At 31.8% G+C, this 17,665-nt stretch overlaps 1 protein-coding gene across 3 annotated transcripts in view; it reads left to right on the top strand.

Annotated features, from left to right (window-relative positions):
• The first annotated feature begins 386 nt into the window (after window positions 1-386).
• The window catches only part of Treh (Trehalase), a 57,066-nt gene continuing 39,787 nt past the window's right edge, over window positions 387-17,665 (top strand). Inside the window, exon 1 of one of the 3 annotated variants that reach the window (XM_075310570.1) lies at window positions 387-648. In XM_075310570.1, coding sequence (XP_075166685.1) covers window positions 632-648 — 17 coding nt within the window. In that variant the 5' untranslated portion in view covers window positions 387-631. Of the gene's footprint in view, window positions 649-15,201; window positions 15,261-16,810; window positions 16,942-17,665 lie in introns of those variants that run through there. The other 2 variants (XM_075310569.1, XM_075310568.1) reach the window with 2 other exon arrangements.

Here is a 17,665-nt window from a genome sequence, read left to right as displayed (position 1 = left end):
TTCACACCAACTTGAGTGTAATGATGCATTAGGGTTTGAAGTAAGAATTTACAATGCTCTGATAAATGAATAAATAAATCAAATTGTGGAAAACAGCATACCTTGGCGACATATCTCACTTGAATGTAAATAAAGATCCATTATTGAGAGCATAAAAACATACATGCATGCATGCAAGTGGTTTATCCACTTTATATCCACACATACAAACGTTGTTGGATATTGCATGAGGTACGTGTATGTGACAACGTCATTCAATGACTGCCACTACGAGTGAGTAAAAATGTCGTTGCGTCGTTTATAAAAGAGTAGTTGGTATTTGAAAGCGTTCATATGCCGGGGTATTTATTAACAGCAGAACTAAGTTTTTGGCCATCATTTACTTGGAAACAAGCAATCGGAAAGCATTACAAAGTGATAAAATCGTGATAATTGCATCGTGTAATAAAAAATAAGAACAAAAAAAAGCGAATCAAAGAATTGAGATTTCTGTTGTCCTAATAAAAACAAACAAAATTAAACAAACAAAAAAAAAAACAAAATATTTTGTTTCTAAAGAAGTCATTAAAACCAAATAAATACAAAAATAGTTGTAGTTTAAATAAAGAAGTTTCACTATCAATACTTCAGAATGGATTTTAGTTTGGAGTAAGTATTTAAACCTTTTCTAAAAATGTTGATAAATATTGCATAATTTTAAAATAGGAAAGTGAAATTGTTATGCAAAAAAATTGAATTTGTTTTCACTATTTAATTTTCATTGCATTTTCGCGTGCATTGCACTAGAAAACCAATGAAATGTATCTTCTAAAACTTGCCGTAACGCGTGGTCACGTTTATTAGTTTTTTTTTTGTTTTGTATTTGAAAGCTATGTCTCTCATTTTCGACGTCAACATAACACAACAATGTTAGTGGCAATAATCTAAAATTGGTTTGTTTACCTTTAAGATCTTCAGTTTGAAGTTTCTCTTTTCTCTCGCTCTATCAGTATAAAACTTCTTTTAACTGTACTTTCATCGATAACATAGTACATGCATTATTAAATGCATTGAAACATAGACACACTGCTTTAATACTTCGCCGTTGAATATCAACATGGCTTCAACTCTTTGGTATGCAACTCTATATAAATATATAGTGACTATAAAATGTGGTACGCATCTCTAGCAAACATTGCGTGTAACAAATGTATGCTTGTTTTCTGATATGCTTTTAACATCGTTATCGACTATTTACATTTTGCCCCCACTTGCCAAACACATTTTAGATAAATGGATATCATGCACCAGTTTTCTCAGCCTTCGATTTGCATTTAACTTTTTTGTGCTTTACCGTTTAAACCATTCCCAATAAGGGAGTGAATCCCTTATAAATGTTCAATAATTAATCTCATTGCTTTAACATAAAAAATCTCACCAGATGTGATCGTTTATTGAAACAATCGTCCATCCAATTATATATTTAGAATTTGGCAAATATAACAAATGATTTAGTTTAATGTCGAGAGTAATTCACCACCGAATAGTACGAACTACTGAATTATTTCACTTTCACTGAGTTTTGTGTGTGCATTAATCATTTAACATAATTGGTATTGTATTATTCTTTCTCGAGAAAATTTATTATTATACAAACGAAATTTCCATCAATGAGATATACGGTGGATAACGGATATAAGAAACTCAGTAAAATACACAATTTTTGTTTCTTATATGCGTTTTTTCTTATAGGCAATTATTATTCAAAAGAAAACTAGGGTATGGTGTTTTAATGACTTTCTTATATGCATAATTTTCTTAAATGAGATGTGCTTATATACCTACTGTACCGGTTTGAATGGTCTCTTTGTCGGCAATCCCCGTATTTGTTCGTTAAAAAATGTCATTCATTACAATAACTTCATGTCAGGCCGCCGAACGACAATCGCTATGGATGTGTAAAAACGGCAAGAAATTATTTATACTCAAAGCCTGGTTTGCAACTAGAGTGATCAACACCGGTCGTCGTTTTTTCTCGGACCATGTTTTGAAACCGGTAGGTGGTGTTTTAAAAAATAAATAACCGGCACAACCGGTTTTACCCAAAGGTAATAACGTACGTAATGTCATAGATTTTGTTGACAAAATATACGTTCCAAATTGAACAAAAACCAATTGTTTATATTTCATTGAATTATCTCTGATATTGTTTTGATAGTTTGGACGAAAACTATGTTGGAAGTGTACAAAACCGACAATCGGTGCAAAACCAAAAACCGGTCCACCGGTTTTCACCGACCGGTTTTGATTACTCTTTATGGAATTCTGACTGAAATTCCAATTGAAATACTGTCATAAGGAATATTTGCAAGAAAATTAAATTTCCGCTAAAGGAAATACAATATTTAAATGTATTCTACACACAAAAAAATTTTTTCTGATTCAATCACCAAATTAATTGATCCAATTTTTTAATTGAAATGTCTTCAATCACGAAAATGATAGTATCAATCACAGTTTTAATTGGACATAGAAAAAATTCTTGATTAAAAAATTAATTGATTTTTTCAGCAAATTTTAATTAATTTTTTAATTGATTCAATTAAAAATTTAATTGATGTTGATTGCAAAACTCAATTAATTTATTAATTAAAAAAGGTAACTATTTTTAATTACTTTCTGAATTGGCTTAGAGTTTTTATTTGAATTAACAAATGATTGTTTGAAATACATTTTTAATTAAAAATTAAAAAAAAAATCAGCACTTTTTTTAACCCTTTCACTACCGATGTCCGCTTTGAAGGACATTCGAAAAAGACACCAAATTCTATTTTTCCACTTAGTTTTGATTTATTTCTCGATGTTATTTTAAAGTAGAGGCTTTAATCTAAATAACCTATAAATATTTTCTATATTGGTGAGGTCCAAAATACATTTTTGTAAACTTCTTTAGAAATAAACGAAAAATACGAAAATTTGAGACAATTTTTCTACAGTATGTTTCTAGTAAATGGACATTCATACGAAAACTATAGCTGACACTTTTTCGGGTTCTTTTTTGTATTTTTGCTCACACTTTGAAGGACATTATAGGCCAAATAGCGCCAAATGGCAAGTTTTGTTCTACATGCTGGTAGTACAAGTAAAAACAGAAGAAAAATTAAAGTTTTTAACATTAGGTTTATTTCGGTAGTGAAAGGGTTAACAGAATTAGTCTTCCGAATTTGATTAAAAAGTTAATTGTATCAATTAATTTTTTAATTAAAAATTTAAAAATTTTCAATCATTGACTTAATTAACTTAATGTTTCTATCATGATTAAAAAGTTAATTGTATCAATTAATTTATTAATTGAAAAAATTTTCAACTTCAATTAACTTTTTAATTGGAAATATTTTGGTGATATTTTTTTCTGTGTAAATTGTAAATAATCGACAAAAACGCTTCATTGAATTTTCGTTAGCAAATATAACTATGTTATAAATTTCTAATGGTCTTGTATTTCCTATGGGTAGAAGATATATGAGGCTTTAGCAGAATTAACACTCAGTTTATATTATTTTACGATAAAGGCCGGTATGCACTTCCAGCCGAAATTTCCGCTATCCATAAGAAATGCTTTGCTATATATTTGCTGTTAACAATTTCACGAGATGTTGTTATCGACTGTTTACATTTTGCTCCCACAAGAAATACATTTCAAAACCGCGACACACAAACGAAATTTTCCCTAGATGTGCATATCGGGATTCGTACGTTAATGTGTGGAAAACTGTATTATCGGCATGTAGTAGTAAAGGGTGATTTGTTAAGAGCTTGATAACTTTTTTTTTTAAAAAAACGCATAAAATTTGCAAAATCTCATCGGTTCTTTATTTGAAACGTTAGATTGGTCCATGACATTTACTTTTTGAAGATAATTTCATTTAAATGTTGACCGCGGCTGCGTCTTAGGTGGTCCATTCGGAAAGTCCAATTTTGGGCAACTTTTTCGAGCATTTCGGCCGGAATAGCCCGAATTTCTTCGGAAATGTTGTCTTCCAAAGCTGGAATAGTTGCTGGCTTATTTCTGTAGACTTTAGACTTGACGTAGCCCCACAAAAAATAGTCTAAAGGCGTCAAATCGCATGATCTTGGTGGCCAACTTACCGGTCCATTTCTTGAGATGAATTGTTCTCCGAAGTTTTCCCTCAAAATGGCCATAGAATCGCGAGCTGTGTGGCATGTAGCGCCATCTTGTTGAAACCACATGTCAACCAAGTTCAGTTCTTCCATTTTTGGCAACAAAAAGTTTGTTAGCATCGAACGATAGCGATCGCCATTCACCGTAACGTTGCGTCCAACAGCATCTTTGAAAAAATACGGTCCAATGATTCCACCAGCGTACAAACCACACCAAACAGTGCATTTTTCGGGATGCATGGGCAGTTCTTGAACGGCTTCTGGTTGCTCTTCACTCCAAATGCGGCAATTTTGCTTATTTACGTAGCCATTCAACCAGAAATGAGCCTCATCGCTGAACAAAATTTGTCGATAAAAAAGCGGATTTTCTGCCAACTTTTCTAGGGCTCATTCACTGAAAATTCGACGTTGTGGCTCGTTAGTAAGTCTATTCATGATGAAATGTCAAAGCATACTGAGCATCTTTCTCTTTGACACCATGTCTGAAATCCCACGTGATCTGTCAAATACTAATGCATGAAAATCCTAACCTCAAAAGAATCACCCTTTATATATAAACGAAAAACGTAACACTATTAAATTTTAGTATATATTGTAAATTTATTTTTGCCGTGCCCTCCTATATCATGCACAACAATTTTTTTGCTGACTATGCAGTAAGTGAATTCTACTCTTCCAATGGCAAGTAATTGGCAATTTAAAGCTTCAAGTTTTATATTTGTTATAGTAATTTATGCCAGATAGTATTATATTACATTAGCTAGACAGTAGACACTTTGATTTGTAAAATTCTATATACATGAGTATATACTACAATAAATTGATTTGCAATTCATCAAAAAATAATTGATTGTTTACGGACATGCCATCATAAATTCTTAATTCAATTACTCTACGTCAAGATCTTTAAAGAGTGCTAAAAATAGGCTAGATTGAAAAAATATCTAGAATTAAGAGGTATTAACTGGTAATATAAGTATTTTCTGAACATTGATATTAGAAAAATGATTCACACATTGTACATAAATACATTCACAGTGATTCAAATGTTACACAATTCCGTAACAGAGAATGAAGCCGCCGAGTCGCGCCGCCGATTTCAGTCGCCGCCGACCATTTTTTGCCAGTCGACGCCGCCGCCGAATATGTCGACTCATCTCGACTCAAATTTAGCCGCCAATTAATCAAAAATGTCGATTTAAATCAGAAAAATTTATATATATTTGACGTATTTTTTTCCAAAATTTTGAACACAACCAATCATATTTAAGCTGCTATAATAATTTAGCAAAAATTTAGCTCAGAAAATTAGAACGAAAAGTAAATTTGTTTGTAAGATAGGTTGTACAACTAATCTCATTATCATTCGATTAACTTCAAATTGATTTTGTAATGGATAATTGTCCGCCGCCGAGTGAACAAATTTATATCGGCTCAGCCGTCAAGCCGCCGCCGCCGGAGGCAAAAATTTAGTGTCCGCCGCCGCCGACAAAAATGGGTCGGCTTCATTCTCTGTTCCGTAATGCACATCTAACTTTATATGTTATGGGGTCTATATCAATTTAAGGGCTTAAAGGGTGATACGGTCAATATAAACTTGACGTATTTCTTTCAATATTGCATTTAAAAAACCTGAACACCCCTCTTTTTGAAGGTGTGTGTGTAGAATGTTGCTCCTATTTTGATTTTGGAATGCACTCTTCAGTTGTCAAAATGCCGTCCAAGCAAGAAGAGCAGCGTATCAAAATTTTGCTCGCGCATCGCGAAAATCCGAGCTACTCGCACGCAAAGCTGGCAAAATCGCTAAAAGTTGCCAAATCAACCGTTACAAATGTAATTAAAGTGTTTGGGGAACGTTTGTCGACAGCCAGGAAGTCTGGATCGAGGGGAAATCGAAAACCGGAAGCCCCTGAGACGACAAAGAGAGTTGCCGGTAGTTTCAAGCGAAACCCTAACCTCTCTCTCCGAGATGCCGCAAATAAGCTGGGTGTTTCGTCTACAACCGTGCATCGAGCCAAAAAACGAGCCGGACTATCGACTTACAAAAAGGTAGTGACTCCAAATCGCGATACGACGGCCAAAGCGCGATATCGGAGGCTGTACACGACGATGCTGACGAAGTTTGACTGCGTGGTAATGGACGACGAAACCTACGGCAAAAGGAAAGGGAAAGGTAGCAGATATTTTCAAGCACATAAAACTGTCAAAGTTCGCAAAGAAATATCTGGTTTGGCAAGCCATCTGTACCTGTGGCTTGAAAAGCAGCATTTTCATAGCTTCCGGGAATGTCAACCAAGAAATTTACGTGAAAGAGTGTTTAATAAACGTCTGCTGCATTTCCTGAAGAAACACGGTTGTTCCGTACTGTTTTGGCCGGATTTGGCATCTTGCCATTACGGTAAAAAGGCCATGGAGTGGTACGCCGCCAACAACGTGCAGGTGGTTCCCAAGGACAAGAACCCTCCCAACACGCCAGAGCTCCGCCCAATTGAGAAATACTGGGCTATTGTCAAGCGGAACCTAAAGAAGACCAAAAAACTGCTAAGGACGAGCAGCAGTTCAAGGCAAACTGGCTTTCTGCGGCGAAGAAGGTGGACAAGGTGGCTGTACAAAATCTGATGGCAGGTGTCAAGCGTGAGGCCCAGCAATTCGGATTTGGAAAAGCGAAAGCCTAACTGAATATTTTTCCTGAATTTTATACTAATTGAACTTGAAAAAGAAATTTAATTTGATTTTTTAAATAAACGATTTCACCGATTTACACGCGTTTTCCCTTGACCAAATTTTCACCGTATCACCCTTTAAACATGAAAATAAAAGGTTCCTCGCTACATATCTACTGCACAATGATCAACAAAATCTCCAAAAGCCCTGGACAGCAAAACATTTCGACCGCAGACAATGGACATTCCAACAGGACTCAGCGCCATCGCACTCAGCACGGGTCAGCCAGTAATGGCTTAAAAAAGAGTTTTCTCGCTTCATATCTACTGCACAATAGCCACCAAAATCTCAGATCTCAATCCGATAGAATTCTACGCAAAAATGGAGCCATCAGTATAGAAATCTATATATCGTTTATTCTCCGAGGTCTGTGTACACCACGCCTCACTGTTGGGAATTATAGTTTCAAACTTTTTGTCGAAAAGTGGTTTCGCCAGTAATCCACTACGTTAGGCACATCTGGCATTATTTTGAGGACCGAACTGTGACCGTACCTTTTTGCCGACCACAGCGATAGCTCGCGCAACCGCGCAGCCGTTGTTGCACCTGAGTGCTTGGCCAAAATGTCTAAAGACAATAGATGCATGACATTAAGGGAATCTGTTTCTGTCTTATTGAGTGCGCCTTAAATACACAAGCACGCCATACGCTGAACTTTAAAAGGTCTGTTCGCGTATTTTCCAGTAAAAAATATCCCGTAAAAACTAGCAGGAGGGTAAGAGTGTATTTTACTCTCTTTGCTTAAAATTGCTGAAAATACTCGAACGGCATCCAATAACTATTCGTACCTTCACGTTTTCAAATATTTAAATATATTAAAAACAAAAACAAAAACGGATCCTCTATTAAACTTCCAGTTGAGGAACATGTACATTGTATTGGTGCTTTGTTTCTTATCAACAACCAGCTGGCATCGTATGATATGGTTTGCAAGATTTTACTGGGGATGAAATCTCTATCAAAAACTTGATATTTCTCTATTTAATAACTGCCAAATGTAGTCTTTTTTTAACTGCCGACTGGCTTTTTGGTGTAAACGAATCAAAAATTATCGCGTTCTTGAACGGAGCTAATATCGAGCTCCGATGGACGTAATTTATGTGTAGAAATAGTAACAGGCAGTATGTAGGATTCGATGTCATAATATAGGTCTTCAGTTCCACCAACGTATGTCCAAAGCAAGAATTATCTAAAGGGTGATTCTTTTGAGGTTAGGATTTTCATGCATTAGTATTTGACAGATCACGTGGGATTTCAGACATGGTGTCAAAGAGAAAGATGCTCAGTATGCTTTGACATTTCATCATGAATAGACTTACTAACGAGCAACGCTTGCAAATCATTGAATTTTATTACCAAAATCAGTGGCAGAAAATCCGCTTTTTTATCGACAAATTTTGTTCAGCGATGAGGCTCATTTCTGGTTGAATGGCTACGTAAATAAGCAAAATTGCCGCATTTGGAGTGAAGAGCAACCAGAAGCCGTTCAAGAACTGCCCATGCATCCCGAAAAATGCACTGTTTGGTGTGGTTTGTACGCTGGTGGAATCATTGGACCGTATTTTTTCAAAGATGCTGTTGGACGCAACGTTACGGTGAATGGCGATCGCTATCGTTCGATGCTAACAAACTTTTTGTTGCCAAAAATGGAAGAACTGAACTTGGTTGACATGTGGTTTCAACAAGATGGCGCTACATGCCACACAGCTCGCGATTCTATGGCCATTTTGAGGGAAAACTTCGGAGAACAATTCATCTCAAGAAATGGACCGGTAAGTTGGCCACCAAGATCATGCGATTTGACGCCTTTAGACTATTTTTTGTGGGGCTACGTCAAGTCTAAAGTCTACAGAAATAAGCCAGCAACTATTCCAGCTTTGGAAGGCAACATTTCCGAAGAAATTCGGGCTATTCCGGCCGAAATGCTCGAAAAAGTTGCCCAAAATTGGACTTTCCGAATGGACCACCTAAGACGCAGCCGCGGTCAACATTTAAATGAAATTATCTTCAAAAAGTAAATGTCATGGACCAATCTAACGTTTCAAATAAAGAACCGATGAGATTTTGCAAATTTTATGCGTTTTTTTTTTAAAAAAAGTTATCAAGCTCTTAACAAATCACCCTTTACATGTTAGGTTAGGTTAGATGGCAGCCCGATGTATCAGACTCACTTAGACTATTCAGTCCTTACGAGATAGGGATAGTTTTTATATCGCAGATTTATATTCCCAGTCTCTACAATCTTATGTTATGTAAAGTTCCGTGGCCACTCTATGCCAATGGCAAATTAGTTAAGAATTAATTTGTTATAATAATATGGTTCCTCTTATCATATATCTTATCTCTCTCACTATCTCCAAATGCAGAGAGCAATATTAAAAATGCCACAACCAGAGAATGAAGCCGCTGCTGACCCTTTTTTGGAAGTCGAAGCCGTCACAATTATTCAATGTTAGGTTTCTACAATAATTTCGCAAAAATCTTGCTCAAAAGATATGAATGATATGTAAATTTGATTGTAAGATTGGCTGTACAACTAATTTAATAAGCATTCCGATAACCTTAATTTGATTTTATAATGGATAAATGTCCGCCGCCGAATATAAAAATTTATATCGGCTTAGCCGTCAAGTCGCCGATAAAAATGGGTCGGCTTCATTCTCTGGCATTATAATAGTCAGTCGTTACAAATTCTAAAAGCATCAAACAAGCAGGACATCAACTCCCTTTCACTGACAAATGTAATAATAATGAAAAATCAATTACATACATTTTTTTATAATTGGCAAACTTTATTACTTAAATTAATAAAATCATTTTTCATAAATTCCGGTCTTTTTTGGAAAATACTTATTTCGATGAAAGTGTATTTTTTTGTTTATTTTACTTTTATTAAAAAATTACAAATTTCAAACAAATTTACACGTTTTTAATGTAGTTCACCATATGAACTGATAATTGAAAACAAACCTTGAACTTGGCCAAGAAATCAAAGAGGAACTATATGTTATGTTTATTGATAACACATTTTTTGTTTGTACTATTTTAAACTAGTATTACATTTGCTACGTTACTATGTTCCTATGACTCAGTTTTCCATAGTTTTCTTATCAGTTTAGAGAAGACACAGACGTATTTCGTGCACATTTATAGTGTACTAAATTCTAAACATGTGAATTACATTAAGAAATAAATTTATGAAGTAAAAATATAAACAATCAAAGCAGCATCCTAACGAAATATTTGCTAGTAAAAATACTAAATTTAGTTTGTGCCAGTGTTAAGCCATTTATTTCATCTGAGGAAAATAATATGTAATCGATTATAACGCCTCCGGAATATTTGATACCAAACAATAGTCACACATTTCTCATGGGTTCAGAAAAAATTAATGCTAAAGCCAGGTATGCTGATCTAAGGGAATTTCCGCTATTTTTATTATTATTTTCTTTGATATTTTATTATTATTTTGCGAAATTTTCGCTAGGACTATGTTATAGATTGTTTACATATTGTCCCATATGAAAAAATTGTCCTATTAGAATGCAACCGTAGTTTCCGTAAGTAATGAAAAACTATCACCCATGTCCTGATATGCGGATTCGCAAATTGCAAGAATTTATTTTATCGTAACGAAAATATAGAGATCCTCATAGACTCCAAACAATTTTAATTTGAACTTCTTAGTAAAGAGAACTATATTACCAATATTTAAGTTTGAAAGATTCAGGATTAAGAAATTATGGTCAAAAGAAAATTTTGCGTTTCCGAATTTCGAAAAATTTTCTGAAGCAACAAAGTTATATATATCGTATTACCATGTTTGTCAATTAATGAAATTGAAACGGCAACTCTGCTAACTTTAGCAGCTCCTAAAAATATGCTAATATTTATAAAATACGTGGCAGTAATGCCAGATAAAAACGTTTCAATTCCCAAGGTCATACACTTTGCATACGGCAGCTAAAGAATAACAATAGAAGAGAGATAATCTTTAGGGATATCATTGTAGAAATCCTCAGATTTTTTAGGATAGAAGTATATAAAGAAAATAAATCAGTGTTGCCAAAAGTAAGGGGAATTCTCCACATGTAGGTTTTTTTCTAATATTTAGCGTCTTGTAGGGACGTAGGGGCACAATGTAGGGACTTTTTCACTCAACACAATTTTTAATAATTTTTACATTTAAAAGCCGCCAAGGCTTAGGTTAGGTTAGGTGGCAGCCCGATGTATCAGGCTCACTTAGACTATTCAGTCCATTGTGATACCACATTGGTGAACTTCTCTCTTATCACTGAGTGCTGCCCGATTCCATGTTAAGCTCAATGACAAGGGACCTCCTTTTTATAGCCGAGTCCGAACGGCTTTCCATATTGCAGTGAAACCACTTAGAGAAGCTTTGAAAACCCTCAGAAATGTCACCAGCATTACTGAGGTGGGATAATCCACCGCTGAAAAACTTTTTGGTGTTCGGTCGAAGCAGGAATCGAACACACGACCTTGTGTATGCAAGGCGGGCATGCTAACCATTGCACCACGGTGGCTCCCCGCCAAGGCTTGATCCTTAACAATGTGTCGTAACCACGGTTACCACTCGTGCACAAAATAATCTACCAAAAATTTAAGAACATTTTACCACAACTCTACCAAACAAATATTTCTATAGCAAATTTTGTCAAAATTTTATTTCTATAGAAAATTTTGTCAAAATTTTATTTCTATAGAAAATTTTTTCAACATTTTATTTATATAGAAAATTTTATCAAAAATTTTTTTTCTTTTGGAAAATTTTGTCAAAATTTTATTTCTATAGAAAATGTTGTCAAAATTTTATTTCTATAGAAAATTTTGTCAAAGTTTTATTTCTATAGAAAATTTTGTCAAAATGTTATTTTTATAGAAAATTTTATCAACATTTTATTTCTACAGAAAATTTTATCAATTTTTTTTCTTTTGGAAAATTTTGTCAAAATTTTATTTCTATAGAAAATTTTGTCAAAATTTTATTTCTATAGAAAATTTTGTCAAAATTTTATTCCTGTAGAAAATTTTTTCAACATTTTATTTATATAGAAAATGTTTTCAATATTTTATATCTATAGAAAATTTTGTCAAAATTTTATTTCTATAGAAAATTTTGTCAAAATTTTATTTCTATAGAAAATTTTGTCAAAATTTTATTTCTATAGAAAATTTTGTCAAAATTTTATTTCTATAGAAAATTTTATCAAAATTTTATTTCTACAGAAAATTTTATCATTTTTTTTTTCTTTTGGAAAATTTTATCAATTTTTGTTTCTTTTGGAAAATTTTGTCAAAATTTTATTTCTATAGAAGATTTTGTCACAATTTTATTTCTATAGAAAATTTTGTCAAAATTTTATTTCTATAGAAAATTTTGTCAAAATTTTATTTCTATAGAAAATTTTTTCAACATTTTATTTATATAGAAAATTTTATCAAAATTTTTTTTTCTTTTGGAAAATTTTGTCAAAATTTTATTTCTATAGAAAATTTTGTCAAAGTTTTATTTTTATAGAAAATTTTGTCAAAATGTTATTTTTATAGAAAATTTTGTCAAAATTTTATTTCTATAGAAAATTTTGTCAAAATTTTATTTCTATAGAGAATTTTGTCAAAATTTTATTTCTATAGAAAATTTTCTCAAAATTTTATTGCTATAGAAAATTTTTGTCAAAATTTTATTTTTTTTTTCATTTCTCATTTTTGTCAAAATGTTATTTTTATAGAAAATTGTGTCAAAATTTTATTTCTATAGAAAATTTTGTCAATTTTTTTTCTATAGAAAATTTTGTAAACATTTTATTTCCATATAAAATGTTATCAATTTTGTTTCTATAGAAAATTTTGTCAAAATTTTATTTCTATAGAAAATTTTGTCAACATTTTTTTCCATAGAAAATTTTGTCAATTTTTTTTATAGAAAATTTTGTAAAAATTTATTTTTATTTATCTACCAAAAATTTATGAAGTACACTGAAGTGAAAGGTACTTTTTCGCTAGCTACGGCTGCTTTTCGACGAAGCCGTTAAAAATATGTTTTTTCGGCGCTGGTAAAAAGTTAAATTAAATTTATCCAAACTGCTACGAAACTAATGAAATTTTCATTGTATTTATCTTTGCGTATCCAATCACGAAATTTATTGATCCAAATAATTTTTTTAATTGAAATTGCCTCAACCACGAAAATGATGGTACACTCAAAAAAAGTTTACTTGGATCCAAAGATTTGACCTTCCCTTAAGGATTTTGGTATTGATTCCGAGCCAAAGATGCGGCTTCTTTAAAATAAAGAAATTTTTTAGCGACCGCGGTTTATTAATAAAGGTGCTGATGTACAAACAAATGCCAGTTTAAAAATCCAAATTATAAAAGTTACTTCAAAGTAAAAAATGTTTTCTTAATTTCAAAAAAACTTTAAACCAAAGATGCTAAATCTTCAAAATAAGTGCTGGCTTATATTTGAAGCGTTTTTATCTTAAATCTAAAGTTTCAATATTTCAGTTAATTTAAGGACAATTTCTTTAAATGAAATATCTGTTTCTTTACTTTAAGGAAAATTAGCCTTAGTTCAAGGGCATGCGACTTTAACGGAAGAACAAAATTTGTGTCCTAAATTAAAATTTTTGTTTTTGAAGCAACAACCAAGAAAAAGTGACCCCACCGTGGAAGAAAATATAGGTTTATTTTAGAAAATGTTAACTAAAATAGTTTTCTAATTGCAACATGTTACAAATAAGTTAATACTTTTTGTCAAATTGAAGAAAATTTTTTAAAAATAATTAATTTTTTTCTGTTGTTTAAGAAAATTTCATATGTTGGAAGAAAAAACTGAATTTAAAAATTGTTAAAATGTCTTTAGCGCTGTACGAAGTTCGAGACAGGTACAATTTTAGTAAAATTTACTCATTTGAGAAACTTATGAACTCAATTTAAGCAAACTTCTGCCATCTGAAAATATGAACTATTTTATTTTTTAGTAAAATTGTGCACTATATTTGTATACAACTTTTTTTCTTATTTTTAGTTCACGTTATTAAAGTTAGCAAAAAATTATTCAACTAAGGAACATTTACTCATATTGTGCAAAATTTAACTAAAATCAACTAATCTTCATGAACTAAAATAAAGTTCAGTTGGCATTAGAGCCCCTTTTTTCTGGGTGAAATATTATAAACTTTATTTTAATTAAAATTTCATTATTTTAAAGAAATTTGTCCTTAATATTTGTAAATTTCGCACCCTAAAATTTAGGTTGCGTAATCTTTAATATCACGTAAATATTTTTTCAGTGTATAAATAACCGCATTTATTATACATATAAAATAGTAAATTTAAAATTCATACATCGATTAAATTTTCAGTTTCAAACAGGTTTTAAATTGGAAATATTTTGGAAATATTTTTTCTATGTGATATTTACTAAATTATTATAAAAACATAGTAAGGAATCAATTTGGATGAAAATTACTGTGTTTTAGCAGGAAATGTAACAAATATAAGCATTTTAAGATTTAAATAAACATATTTTCACTAAATGCTGTCGAGATTTCAGTCTGTACCCACTTAAAACTTAAATTTATAGGAATCCCCGTAAAAGTTGTATAATACCATCCTTTTGGAAACTAACGACAAAACTGTATTATCGTCTTTTAAACCAAATTTTCACTAAAGGTGCGGCAAAAATGTTTATATGCGATCGGCTGATTTGTCAAACCGACCTTTAAAATTGTAAATCAATTTCTTTTTTCAATCTAAACAGCCAATGACCGAATAATATAAATAATTTATTGAATACCCTACTTTCAAACAACCAACAATTATTTGTGATTCTTTTGAGAAAAATCAACTTATATTTCGCTATGCTCTTTGGTGACATTCATGAATTGTTTGCGATGTAATCTACTATTGGTATCTCTATCTCACGACAAGAAACTCATTAAAGATTTTTGTGTTCTACAAAAAAATAACAATTCAATAAAAAACACAGTGGCTAAATTCAATTAGTAATTAGTATTATTTTTTTTTTAATAATCCCCACCACATTACAATCGAAATTGGCGACTATATATGAGCATACAATAACATAAATAATAATAAATGCAATATGCAAAAAAAATCAAACATTTAACATCTGTTCAAATATTCTTGAATTAACTTTTTCCTCTCAACAGGTTTCTAAAATAATTCCACCGCAATTACATATTATTTTATAAAACAAAACAAAAATACACAAAAAACAAGTGTAACTAAAAAAACCGTATTTGCAAAGCAAACGATAGTGTCTTGAATATCTGGAATGAATAGCAAATGGTTGTGATTGGCTATAGTTTGGCGGTGTGGCATTCTACCTCGTGAGTATTTGATATTGACATAGACATTCTGATAGATAGAAGGGATTTGTTAAAACTAACTGAGCTCCATGACCGATACTAAATATGTATGAACATCAACGTCGCCAAAGCCAAATACTAATGCAACTAATTACGTTATATACATTGCAAATGAATGATTGCCGGTTTTATTTTCCCATAATATATAATGATTATTATTATTATTCGAAATTCAGAATGCATTTCTCTACAATGGGATTGCGTCAGTAACGTGAACTACACAGCAACAGTCGGTAGGGACTAATCGTATTGAGCGAATCTGTGAAAATATTACACCTGGTGTACCTACCACCCAAAGAAAAGTATGACAATCTCAAAAAACCCACGAAGCTTGGTTATTTTGTTCTGTTTATTGATTCATTATCATGATTTATTTAAAAAAAAACTCACTCACAAGTTTATTTAATGTGGTAACAAATCAGACAGCAACAACGATGTTATTTGATACATGTGACGTCGTCGTCACATTTAAATTATATCGATGAATGTTTTATTGAAAAATCTCTTATCAATTTGTATGAATCGCATTTGTTTGTATAATAATCTTTATCTTTTTAATCGATAATTAAAAGAACAATGTATTTAATTAGTTTTTTAGTGTGGACAAACACAAATGTACACACATCAATTGTGATATCTAAGTCGTGTTGTTGTTACTGTTAGTCTTGTGAAGTGAGAGTATGTGAAAGTAAAGAGAGTTGGCGAGTCATATACCTATAACAGCTGTGATATATAAACAAAACAAACGACACGTGTTATGAACTATAGTTGTTGTTGTTGCGTTTATTGTTATCAATACATAGAAAAAGAAATTCTGAAATTATAGCGTTGCCAATATAATGAAATATGATGGGTCAAAAATAACAGAAATTACTGCCATAATATAAAACTAAATAAGTGCTGGTAATTAATAAAAAATACAATTCACAGAAAAAGACATTGTGAAATTATAGATTTGCCAATATAGTAAAAAGACCATTATCAATTTGTATGAATCGCATTTGTTTATATAATAATCTTAATTTGTTTTAATCGATAATTAAAAGAACAATGAATTTAATTAGTTTCTTAGTGTGTACAGACCCAAATGTACACACATCAATTGTGATATCTAAGTCGTGTTGTTGTTAGCTTATGAAGTGAGAGTATGTGAAAGTAAAGAGAGTTGGCGAATCATATACTTATAACAGCTGTGATATGTAAACAAAAAAAACGACACGTGTTATGAACATAGTTGTTTCTTTCGCTGTTATCAATTCTTAGAAAAAGAAATTGTGAAATTATAGAGTTGCCAATATAGTAAAAAAACAATAATGTGATAATGCCAATGATAAAAAATTACTACAACAATGCAAAGCTAAATAATTGCTTAGTATTTTATTAAAAAACAATTTTTTTACAAAAGAAAATATAACTTCATCGTCAACTTCGTCAATATAATTCTCTTATCACATTTCTCCCAAAAAACATATACTCTACAGTGTTTATACAACAGCTATAAATGTTAATCTTCATATATCACAATAATGTATAGAACTCTGGTTATCTTCGATAAGTGTCGAAAATTGCTAAAAGCTGCTGCCTATCGCAAAATTGATCAACATCAGTGTCATATTTTTTCGCATAATCATAATTTCAAAAGGTAATTAATTATCTTAATTTATTTTCTAGATTACTATTGATAAAAAATAAGAAAATATTTCTATAAAAATAAGCAAAGAAAACATTTCGTTATCATTACAAGTCCTTCAAATTTGTTGGGAGATATATCTAAAGCTATTTGAACAAAATATAGGTATACTTTTAAATGATATCGAGTTTACTTTATTTATTTCTAGAGAACCGTAGATAATATTTGTGGCCAGGAGTGAGGGGGAATACAGGAAATCTGGGCCTGCACCCAGAGAAGGGATATGATCACCTCAAACATACTTCAAGAGCACCATGTTACTTTTTCACGGCGATCATGTAGCAAAAATTTTCTTTTCTCGTCAAACATAGCATGCTTTCCGAAATCAGATACATAATTAGCGAGAAAATAACATGGTGTCGACAAACATGTTACATTTTTTCCGTGAAAAAGCAACATTTTGCTCATGAAACATGGTTGGGGTGATCATATTCCTTCTCTGCGTGTGGACTTTTGTGTATTTCGCAGACGACGATCATTTCCATTTTTACTGCCCGGTTTCGCAATATACATTTGTATTAAAGCACTTACAAATGTATATTGCGAAACCGGGCAATGTGGAGTTAATGTTCCGATACTGAATGTCCTTGGGGAGAAAGAATTACGATATTGGCGAGAAATGTATAAATTTTTCTATTTGTTGAGAAAAATAGACGGAATTCTGTCGACTTGCAGC

Source organism: Haematobia irritans, chromosome 5 (assembly GCF_050003625.1).
Source record: "Haematobia irritans isolate KBUSLIRL chromosome 5, ASM5000362v1, whole genome shotgun sequence".
In the NCBI taxonomy this organism is placed as follows: Eukaryota; Metazoa; Arthropoda; class Insecta; order Diptera; family Muscidae; genus Haematobia; species Haematobia irritans.
This window is presented reverse-complemented; position numbering and strand designations above follow the sequence as displayed.